Source organism: Bubalus kerabau, chromosome 17 (genome assembly GCF_029407905.1).
Source record: "Bubalus kerabau isolate K-KA32 ecotype Philippines breed swamp buffalo chromosome 17, PCC_UOA_SB_1v2, whole genome shotgun sequence".
NCBI lineage: Eukaryota > Metazoa > Chordata > Mammalia > Artiodactyla > Bovidae > Bubalus > Bubalus kerabau.
In genome coordinates, this window is record NC_073640.1 from 69672561 (window position 1) to 69683518 (window position 10958).

At 43.3% G+C, this 10958-nt stretch overlaps 1 protein-coding gene across 5 annotated transcripts in view; it reads right to left on the minus strand.

Annotated features, from left to right (window-relative positions):
• Positions 1-10638, minus strand: part of LOC129632487 (zinc finger protein OZF-like) — a 19733-nt gene extending 9095 nt beyond the window's left edge. For 2 of the 5 annotated variants that reach the window (XM_055554141.1, XM_055554140.1), the window contains exons 1-2: positions 10384-10636; positions 4806-4932 (exon numbers count right to left, since the gene is read on the minus strand). In XM_055554141.1, the coding sequence (XP_055410116.1) occupies positions 4806-4839 (34 nt within the window). In that variant the 5' untranslated portion in view covers positions 4840-4932; positions 10384-10636. Of the gene's footprint in view, positions 1-237; positions 266-4805; positions 4933-10383 lie in introns of those variants that run through there. The other 3 variants (XM_055554138.1, XM_055554149.1, XM_055554139.1) reach the window with 3 other exon arrangements.
• Between the last annotated feature and the right edge of the window lie 320 nt (positions 10639-10958).

A 10958-nucleotide genomic window follows, 5' to 3' on the forward strand; every position in this document is an offset into this window, starting at 1 on the left:
TAACGTGTCTTTTATAAAACACAAGTGATGTAATCTGAACTTTGGAAAGCAGGAGATTCCTGTATTTGATCAAATTATGAAAAAGTGTCAAAGTCTGGAAATACACTTTGAATTATTTAAAAGTTAAATGAGGTAGGGTGGGGCTAAATGTCCTATGTAAAAATGAGTAAATATTTTTATGTATGTCAAGTATGTTAATTATTAGGAGTATAAAGTGGTGAATAATGTTATGAGAACCTAGCCAAGTCATTCACTGAAGAAAACTGAAGTTCCAACACACTTATTGTCTTCTCAGATTATCTGGCAAATGAAAAAAAAATGTCCAACATCATGAATTAGTAGGGAAATGCAATCAGATAATAGTCTCCACACTTTTAAAACAGGTAATATTTAAAATACTAACCATACCAACCAACTACTGGTGAGGAATATAGGGGAATTGAACACTGTCAATGAGAATGCAAATGGGTAGTCATTCATTTTAGAACATGAAACCAAGTGTCCATATAAAGGATTTTATTTACTTGTTTGCTTACTTGTGGCAGGCAAACTGGAAACAAACCACAAAACCCCATCCTTTAACAGATGAATGGATAAACAGTTAAACGATGGTCTATCCAAATAATATATTTATCAGAAAAAAAATTATTCACATTGGCAACTTGGATGATTCTTAAAGTAACTATGCATGTAGAAAGAAAATGACAAATAAAAAAGTAAACATTAAACACTCCAATGATATTAAAGTTCTGGAAAACACTGAGTTACTGAATTGGAAATGTACCCACAGGCCATCTCCACACTAGGGGTGTGCATACAGATAGCATTTAACTTACAGTTGAGGAGTCCTTTACAGAACCAGTTCAGTAAGATGTATTAACTAAGGAGATAGCTCATTTGTTTCTCTTCTCATCTCATTTGAAGGCCTTTCTCTAGTATGAGCATACTGGTGACAAATGAGGTTAGACCTTTGGCTCAAAGCTTTGTCACATTCAGTACACACATAGGGGCTCTATAGGTAGTGATGGATGTTTGTTATGATGATGGTTCCATGCATGTTGAAACTTATCAAGTTGGACAATTTAGGGATGTTCTATTCAGTGCAGACCAACTATACATAAGCTCAATTAAATCTGTATAAAAATTGACTTCACATAAAAATCTGAATCTTTTTGGAAAAGGAGAACTCTGGTAATCACACCTCAAATCCATTATCTCTCTTGGTCTCATGGGAGGGATTCTGTCAGAGTAGCAATGAAGACTGGTGAGCAACCAAAGTTATCCAGGAACTCTGTCTGTGTCCTAAAAATCACATGCCGGGACTACAGGATTTCTGCTGTTATTCCCCACTGTCTTCACTGTGCAGTAATGGCCTTAGATAAACAATTTGCAGATGCTATATGATGCCAAAACCAGTTCTGTAACATCTGAGAATTTTTGCAAAAACTTTATCATAAACAGCCATGGGAACATTTGTGAATGCAGTTTTAGAAAAGGTGTGTCCCTTCTTGTTTGCTAGTCTCTCAGTTCCTATTAACTCTATGCCTGTTTCTGTAACAAGTATGATTCCCACCCAGTGTCTGTAACTTAACACTCAGCAACACCAGCCCCAAGTTGTGGACATTAAGGCATGTGGCTCTGTTACGGCTGGACCTAGGGAACTTCTTCCCTTGAACAATACTGGGGGCATGATGTGACATCCCATGTGAAAAGACAACTTATGCAGCTCCAAAAAAAAAAAAAAAGAAGAAAACAAAACAAAACACTGGTGCTGCTCACAACTATCCTTATCTCAGGGTGACCTGAAGACCTACCAAAAATTCTGACATCTGGTCACATTAGTCCCACAGAACCCTGCAGTCTACCCCAGGAGGCCTTGGACAACAGTGTAAATTAGATCAAACTAGACTGAATACTGTTCTCTGCCATTATCATTCCCACTGAAGTACACAAAGTTTGGAACACCCACCAAACTTGTTCCTCTTCATCCTGATAGTCCAATGTGGTTCTTAACAGCAGTCTCAAAGTGAACAAAACCAAAGACGCATGTTGTGTTAAACAATAGTCTTTATTTTTACACAAAGTAGTGCAAAATGAGGCAGTTCCCCAAAGGGTGACTTGGAGCTAGAAAATCCATCCTGAGCATAAAATGATCCAATACCACCAAATAATGTAAACCTCTATGAGCTTCCAGCAGAACCCAGACTGGCAAAGCTGCTTAGGTTGTGTCCTATGCAGTTGACAGGACCTAAGAGCATGACATCACCCAAGTCCTCGGGCCACTTATACTTCCCTCTAGGGAACAGGAGAACACAAAGATCTACCTACACTGATCTCACTGTATGTGGATCTGCCACTTGGTAGATGCCCAGTATGAGGATCTGTCACTTGGTAGAGGTAAGAAAGTCACAATGACATGAGGTCTGTCAAGGGCCCTGGGAGGTCACAAAGTACAGCCTAGCTCCTCAAAGTTTCCTAGGAACTGGGTACCCACAGACCATCTCCACATTAGGGCTGTGCATACAGATGACATTCAACTTACAGTTGAGAAGTTCCTCACAGAGCCAGTCCAGTAAGATGTATTAACTAAGGCAACAGCTCATTCTCTTCTCTCCTCATCTCATTTGAAGGCCTTTCTCTAGTATGAGTGTTCTGATGACAAACAAGGTTAGACCTTCGGCTCAAAGCTTTTTTACATTCACTACACTACTCTATGGGCTGTTAGGTTCTGGCGCTCAGTTAGAGCACACATTTGACAAAAAATATCCCCCACTTGCTGTGCTGCTGCTGCACTTCTGTGGTGTGAACTCTTTGGTGTTAATTAAGTTGGGTGCTTTGGCTAAAGACTTCTCCACATTTAGTGCACTTGTGTGGTTTTTCTCTGGTGTGAACTCAGATGCGTAATGAGAGTAGAGCTTTGGCTAAAACATTTCCTACATTCACTGCACTCGTAATACGTCTTTGCTCAAGTATGAATTTTGTAGTGGACTTTAAGGTGGGAGCTTCGCTTAAAGAACTTTCCACATTCACTACACTTGTAAGGCCTTTCTCCAGTGTGAACTCTTCTATGTTTACTGAGGCTGCATATGAACCTAAAGACTTTTCCACATTCACTGCATTCATAAGGCCTCTCTCCAGTGTGAACTCTCTGGTGCTGAACAAGTTTGCTTTTATTGGTGAAGCTTTTCCCACATTCACTACACTCATATGGCTTGGCTCCAGTGTGAGTTCTCTGGTATACAACAAGTTGGGAGCTTTGGCTAAATAGCTTTCCACACTCCCTACCTTCATAAGGCTTTTCTCCTGTATGAATTCTTCTATGTAACAAAGCTGGAATTACATCTAAAGACTTTCCCACATTCACTGCACTTGTAAGGCCGTTCTCCAGTGTGGATTCTCTGGTGCTTAAAAAGTATGGGTTTACAGGTAAAGGTTTTCCCACATTCGCAGCACTCGTAAGTCCTCTCACCAGTATGGACATGGACTCTCTGATGCTGAGTAAGTCTGTATTTGCAACAGAAGGATTTCCCACATTCATTGCACTTGTAAGGCCTTTCTCCAGTGTGAATTCACTGGTGCCATACAAGTACATGTTTGTCACTAAAAGGTTTCCCACATTCACTGCACCCATAAGGCCTTTCTCTAGTGTGGACATTTCAGTGCTAAACAAATATATATTTACAGCTGAAGGCTTTCCCACATTCAGCATATTCATAAGGCCTCTCTCCAGTGTGGACTCTCTGGTGCTGAGCAAGCTTGGACTTTTGGGAGGTTTCCCCACATTCGTGGCATTTACGCTGCCTTTGTCCATTATGAGAAAGTTCCAAAAACTCAGTGTCCTTTTGCAATTTAATCTAGTGCTAGAAATAGTGAGAGATACCAGGGAAATCCTTCCGAGCCTCACAGTACATAAAAGCCTTCCCCAGTGCGTGGACTGTGCATCTCTTCATAAAGGCCTTACCCACGTCTCTTCTAAAGAGTTTATCTCCACTGTTCTGCTGAAATTTCAAACCTGCTCCACACAGGGTCTGGCTGGGGTTTATTCCCATGTCCTCAGCTACACACGCACCACCTTCTACATTCAGGCTACACATGTCCCAGGGAGAGGCTGGGTGGAGAGGTCTATCTTTGAGGTATTTCTCTGTGGCACTTCTACAGAAACATTCTGCTCTGAAGTTCTCTGCTTGATCTTTATTCCATGCCAACAACCTGAAACCAGAGATATGAGGAGGAATTTCACATAGATTTTGGTAGAATGGGCAGCCCCATCACACATATGTGTCTGACACAGAAGGAATAAAACCATGGGACTATTTTGAGGACAAAGGAGCTCAGACAGGTTAGAAAACCAGTGCTGTGCAATAATGGACCTCTCCACAGGACAGTCTGACAGCAACAGCTAAGTGGACCCCACAGATAGTGACCACATTGGTTCCCAATAATTCCTGGTCAGTCAGGCTCCAGGAAATGTCAGTTGGATCAAGGCAGAACCTGGAGCACAGAGATGCAGGGGTCAACTGAGTCAAACTGGCAGTGAGTGGCTGAGAATCCAGTGAATTTATTCCAAGTCTTTTGACTTAGAAAATCTTCACTGAGAAAACCTCAGAGCCACTGGTATTGGGACTACCTGTGAAAGGAGGTGGTACACACACTCACTCAGTCTTAGTACCTGCAAAACAGAGGCCAGGGAAGCAGTATCAGACAGGCAACCACTGTCCAGCTATGAACAGAACAAATTTGAGCTTGGAAAAAAGGGGAAAGTCAGAGACCTGCCCAGGATGCTGGGACAAGCGTGAGGGCCTTACCCAAGGATGCAACCAGTACAAAGGTCTCCAGCATGATATCATGGTACAGGCATCTCTAGGCCTCATCAAGGAGCCTCCATTCCTCCTGGGAAAAGTACACAGCCATGTCCTCAAAGGTCACAGGGCCCTGTGATGATGGGAAGAGATGTGTGCATAAGCAGCTTCTCTCCCCAGGACCCCATAATCAACCAACCCCAGCCCACCCTAACTCTGGCATCATCATCCTCCCATTTCCTAACATAGAGGGCAGTGGTACCCAAAACACTTCATCCTTCCTTGCACACTAGGTACAATTCTCAGTGACTACAGGCAGGTGGATAGACAGAGGCTATCTGTGTGGTGGGCCTGGCATGCAGGGCCCCTTCCCTTTCTTGTAAAACAACAGCCACAGTTCCCAGGATCATGTCTCCCAGACACACAGAAACTTAGGCCCACCTTTCTCTCAGACTCCTAGTACCTCAGGAAGTTAGTTCACACACCTTCCCCACAAGCATATCACTCAGTGGACTATATATCTGACCCTGATCACTGCCACCTGGTTCACAAAATTGGCATGTTCTCCGGCTTCCCCTCATCCCCTTCTGAACATTCAGAAAGTGCCTGACAAATACAACACAACCCCATTGTACACCCACTTTCCACTGGCAGCTCCCTAGCCCTGTTCTGAAGGATTCCCCACTAAACCTTGTTCTTGACTTTATCCTCAGTCACAACATTCAGATCTAAATATCCCTGGTCAGTTTCCACTTCCATACTGCACATTATGTCTCTTCAAAAGTTACAATCTTTGTTCACATAATAATCATTCAAAATCCACACCCAGCTGACAGATCGTGGGTAAACTCATCTGACATTCTATCATAAATTCCCCAAATTCCACCACAAAAACCTAGTGAGTATACAGGAGGGTCAATAAGCACCAGCCTGACTTTGGTATCACTTCATCTCCTTTTTTGCTTTTCCTCTGCATCAATTTCATAAGCACTATCTCATAAATACCTGGACCACATGCTGGACTTTCCCTCTCCCTATCTTCCTGCTGATGACCTTTGTAAAAGCCCCCCACCTTCCCTTGTCCCCTAATGGCATCCTGAAGACTCCCCAGCACTCTAGATCTGCAAGTTCAGCCATCCACTGGTCTCCCATACTCAGGAGTCACTGGAACATCTGAGACTCAACACAAGACCCAATTCCTAACAGTCTCACAGAAAGGGATTCTGCTTGCTGACTTCCCCATCTCAGCTGATAGCACTACCACCCTTCCAGATGTAAAGGGAAAAAAACCTTTGGAGTCATCTGTGACTCACTCCACATTATAAAATCTAGTCTACTGTTTAAAACTTTAAAAACAAATTCAGGAGCCAAATATCTCTCCTACTTCCATATCTATCACTCTGGTCTAGGCACAACTACTGCTCATCAGGATGATTACAATAGCCTCCTTGCTATCTGCCTGTCTTCCTCTTCCCCAGTCTATTGTGTACTCTGCAGCCAAGGGCAGCCTCTTTAAACCTAAGTCACATTACTTTTCCTCTCTGTATCAAAAATTCGACATCTGCCATCATTCTCAGAACAGAAACTCAACTTCTCAGGCTACCAGTTTAGGTCTGACTCTGGCCCTCTTGCTCTCTGTTCTTATCAGACATTAACAAAGACCTACAAGTCCTAAAGCATTCCCACCCCTATCACAAGCTCAAGCATTTGTATGGATTACCCCTGTACCTAAGACAACTTTTCACATCTCAGTCCACTGGCTGCCAAAAATGGGAATCCCTCCATATAACCTCTGGCCTGGACTTGGAAATCTGGACTTAGGGTTTCTCTAGGATCTCCAGACACCAGGTCCAGGAAGAGTAGCAGCATAACACTTCCAGAACACCTGCCACTCATCAGTGAAGAGTCCATAAAAGGTTCTGCGGAATGTGAAACCCGTGAGAAGAGCAGGGCCATGTAACTTTAATTTCCATCAGCAATATAGTCAAAAAAGAATATCAATGAATAAAACATTTTATATTTAAGGCAAAGAGAAATACTTAAGGATAAAATAAAGCATGTAAAAGATGGCAGACAATATTATGGAGTTCTTCCATAAAGTAATATGGATGTCTTGAGAAAAGGCTTTCCAGAAGTGGAAGATACAAGTGAAAAGTCTATCAGTCATGTGCAGTGTGTTTGAGTACCATGTATGAGGATAGTGTGACTGAAGTTCAATGAGACAAAATGAAAGCAATCATGTTGGTGAGGAAATGGTTGTGGCAGGTCATATTATATTATTATACCCTAGGCTACAAATATCAAAATTAAGTCTTACTGTATGTACAGGTCTGACACCTCCATTTGATTTTCTTGTTTCTCCCTTGTCAATAATACATTTTTCTCTTCTTCTCACTTGTAGTTGGCCACAACAAGTGACCAGGAGTTCTTATACTTCCCTTTCAAAGTTTACTTTGGTTATGTTGCTGCTGCTGCTGCTAAGTCGCTTCAGTCGTGTCCGACTCTGTGCGACCCCATAGACGGCAGCCCACCAGGCTCCCCTGTCCCTGGGACTCTCCAGGCAAGAACACTGGAGTGGGTTGCCATTTCCTTCTCCAATGCATGAAAGTGAAAAGTGAAAGTGAAGTCACTCAGTCGTGTCCAACTCTTAGCGACCCCATGGACTGCAGCCCACCAGGCTCCTGCATCCATGGGATTTTCCAGGCAGGAGTACTGGAGTGGGGTGTCATTGGTTATGATAGGTAGTTAGAATAGGAAAAAGGAGTCCAGAATGGTAGTGGCTAAAAGACAAAGAAGGGAAAAGCCTGTGAAAATAGAAGAAATGAAGGTCTGAGGACGGGAGTGAGAACCTCAGGCAAAGCAAACAGCCCTCCTGGCTAGCCCAATTTACATAGGGTGGGCTCAGGGGGAGGAGAAAAAACATATAAAAAGAGGAGCCAAAATTGAACAGCTGGCTTCTATTCTCTTCGTGTTTTTTGGGTCGGCCTGCTCTCACACCTTGAGGATGTATTTTTCTTTGCTTGCCAAATAAAACTGATCTGTAACACCAACCTGTAACACTGATCCATCCATTGCTTCAAATTTCTGCTGTGGCAAGACAGAACCGAGGAAACTACACATTCCCCCAACAGTTAAGTTAAAAATTGTTGGATATAAAATTTCAGCTTACATAATTCATTTATTAAACTCTGATTTGAAGTTATTATTACATTATACAACAGAATTGAAGAACATGTACTTTTTATTTATATTCTTTGATAAATTCATACGGGTTTTTTTCCACCAATGATCAGAGAGATTGTTTGTAAATCTTCTTGGATTCTAAAACATCTTGATATGGATTCAAAGCCTTATAACTTATTACCCTTAAAATGATTCACTTTGTCCCCCTTATAACAAATATTTTAACAAGATATCTTTATCATTTTCTCTTCTGATACCACCCGAGTAAAGACTTAAAGTGAAAATGAAAAGTGAAGTCGCTCAGTCGTGTCCGACTCTTTGCGACCCCATGGACTGTAGCCTACCAGGCTCCTCTGTCTATGGCATTTGCCAGGCAATAGTACTGGAGTAGATTTAAATAACTTATAAATAATAAATATTGGAAGAGCACAATGACTGAAAAAGCAAAAATTCTTTACATGGGTGTGTAACGTGAAACTGTAAATGTACCTAGTGCATAATAAGTGTGTAGCAAAATTAACTGCAGGTAGATTAAGTGTAATCAAGCCATTCAAAGAACTAAGTTAAAATTAGTGACAAGGAATTAAAAAAAATTAGTAACAAAGAATAAAACAAGACTAAAAAGTGGAAACATTCATTTAGATAAAACAATAATTTTAACATATACGCTACACAAATGTGTGCTGGGTATATCCCAGAAGACATGGCAGGTATATCTACAGTAGCAATGTTTATAAATACCAAAACAAAACAGAAACAAAAGAAGCTTCAACAGCTGAATTTATAAGGACACTGTCCTCATATGTTCATACTATAGAATACTGCATAAAAAAGGAAAATAAATGAATAGCTATGAAAACATGGATAAACTCACGCCAAGTTGTGCAGATGAAAGAAAACACATTATATTTATGTGATTCCACTCAGAAAAGAGTTTTAAAACAACGGCGTGATGGTAGCCATAGTCCTTGAGTAATTTCCACATAGCTGGCAAAATTATCAAGAAAAGCAAGGAAAGGCTTCCATGAAAGAAAATGTTAACTTTTGGGGGATGGGATAATTGTTTTAGAACACCCACATTTATGCAGCTTCCAGGATCCTATTTATACTGCATTTCTTTTTTGTTTTTTAAATTGGCTGCATCAGGTCTTAACTGCCACACTAGGGATCTTCACTTCATCATTCAGGATCTTTTCCATATGGTTCAGGAACTCTTGAGTTACCTCATGTGGGCTCAGTAGCTGTGGCTCATGGGCTTAGTTGCTCTGAGGCATGTGGGATCTTAGCTCCCTGTGTGTATGTGTGCTAAGTTGCTTCAGTCGTGTGGGCTCTTTGTAACCCCACAGACAGTAGCCTGCCAGGCTCCTCTGTCCATGGGATTGTCAAGGTAAGAATACTGGAGTGGGTTGTCATGCCCTTCTCCAGGGGATCTTCCAGACCCAGGGATCAAACCTGGGCCTTCCACATTGCACATTCTTTACCATCTGAGCCACCAGGGAAGCCTCCTAATTTCCTGACAAGGAATCAAACCCGCCTCCCCAGCATTGCAAGGCAGACAATTTACCACTGGACCACCAGGAGAGTCCCTATATCGAATTTCTTGGCTTGAGAAGAGAATGAATATTAATTTTAGAGCTGCTTATTCAACTTTACTAGGAGGTTCTCTGCAACTTTTTTCTACACACCTCATATTTCTATATGTGGAAAACCAACCGTTTGGGGAAAAAATAAATAGAAATATATGACACTTGTAAGAAAACACTGTTAAGGACGAAGGTACCACAGAATGAATGGTAAGTCTTGGCTGAGGGACTTCCCTGGTGGTCCTGTAACTAGGACTCTGTGCTCCCAATGTAGGGGTCCCTGGTTGGATCCCAGGTCAGGATCCCAGTCACATGCCTCAACCTGCATGCGGCAAAGAAGACCTGGCACATCCAAATATATGAATAAAAAGAAAATATTTTTTAAAAATGAAGAGTTGAAAGTGAAGTCACTCAGTCGTGTCCGACTCTTTGCCACCCCACGGACTGTAGACTGCCAAGCTCCTCAGTCCATGGGATTTTCCAGGCATTTCCTTCTCCCGGGGATCTTCCAGACCCAGCGATTGAACCTGGGTCTCGGGCACTGCAAGCCAACTCTACCGTCTGAGCCACTAGGGGGCTGCCTCAATGGCTCAGTGGTAGAATTGGAGTCCACATGCCAATGCAGGACGCATGGGTTCCATCCCTGATCCGGGAAGATCCCACATGCTGCAGATCCCTCTGTGTCACAAATATTTAGCCTGTGCTCTAGAGCCGGGGAGCCACAACTACTGAGCCCAAGCCCTAGAGTCCCGGCTCCGCAATGAGAAGCCGGAGCACCACAACAGAGAGTAGAGGGGCCCAGAGGTCAAAGCATTTACCTCAATCGTACTCATCAACGCAGCCGTTCCAGCCGAGTCGGTAGGCAAGGAGGGGCCCTGGCACGGCGGCTCCTGTTCCAGCACGGAGACCGATTCTGGCCGAATGGAGCCCACGCCGAGCCTCACATCCGCCTCCGGACAGCTATACCAGCGCCTACCAGCTCGCTATACCTCAAGGCGGCACAGGGTTCCCAAGATCCCCACCAGGGAACCGATTTCACCAAATGTGTACTGAGTTCACAGAAAGTCGCTTGGGGTTGACGCCGGAAGGACCGCCCAGGCGCGGTCCTCTAGAACCAAACTGCCTCTCTTCTGATCCTTCATTGGTTCTGTGCTGTAGGACGCGACGCACTGCCTTCCGGGTAATGTAGTTTACGGAGTTCCAGGCCCTGGCAGGGGCCCCCTCTAGGGCTTGGGCTCAGTAGTTGTGGCTCCCCGGCTCTAGAGCACAGGCTAATTATCTGCCCAACTCTGGCAAAGTTCAGCCTCAGAGGGTTGCCGGAAGGGGTGTCCCTAGGCCCTGAGTACTGGGGCGGGGTTTCACGCGTCTGAAAGGCGATGCATCACGAGAGGTA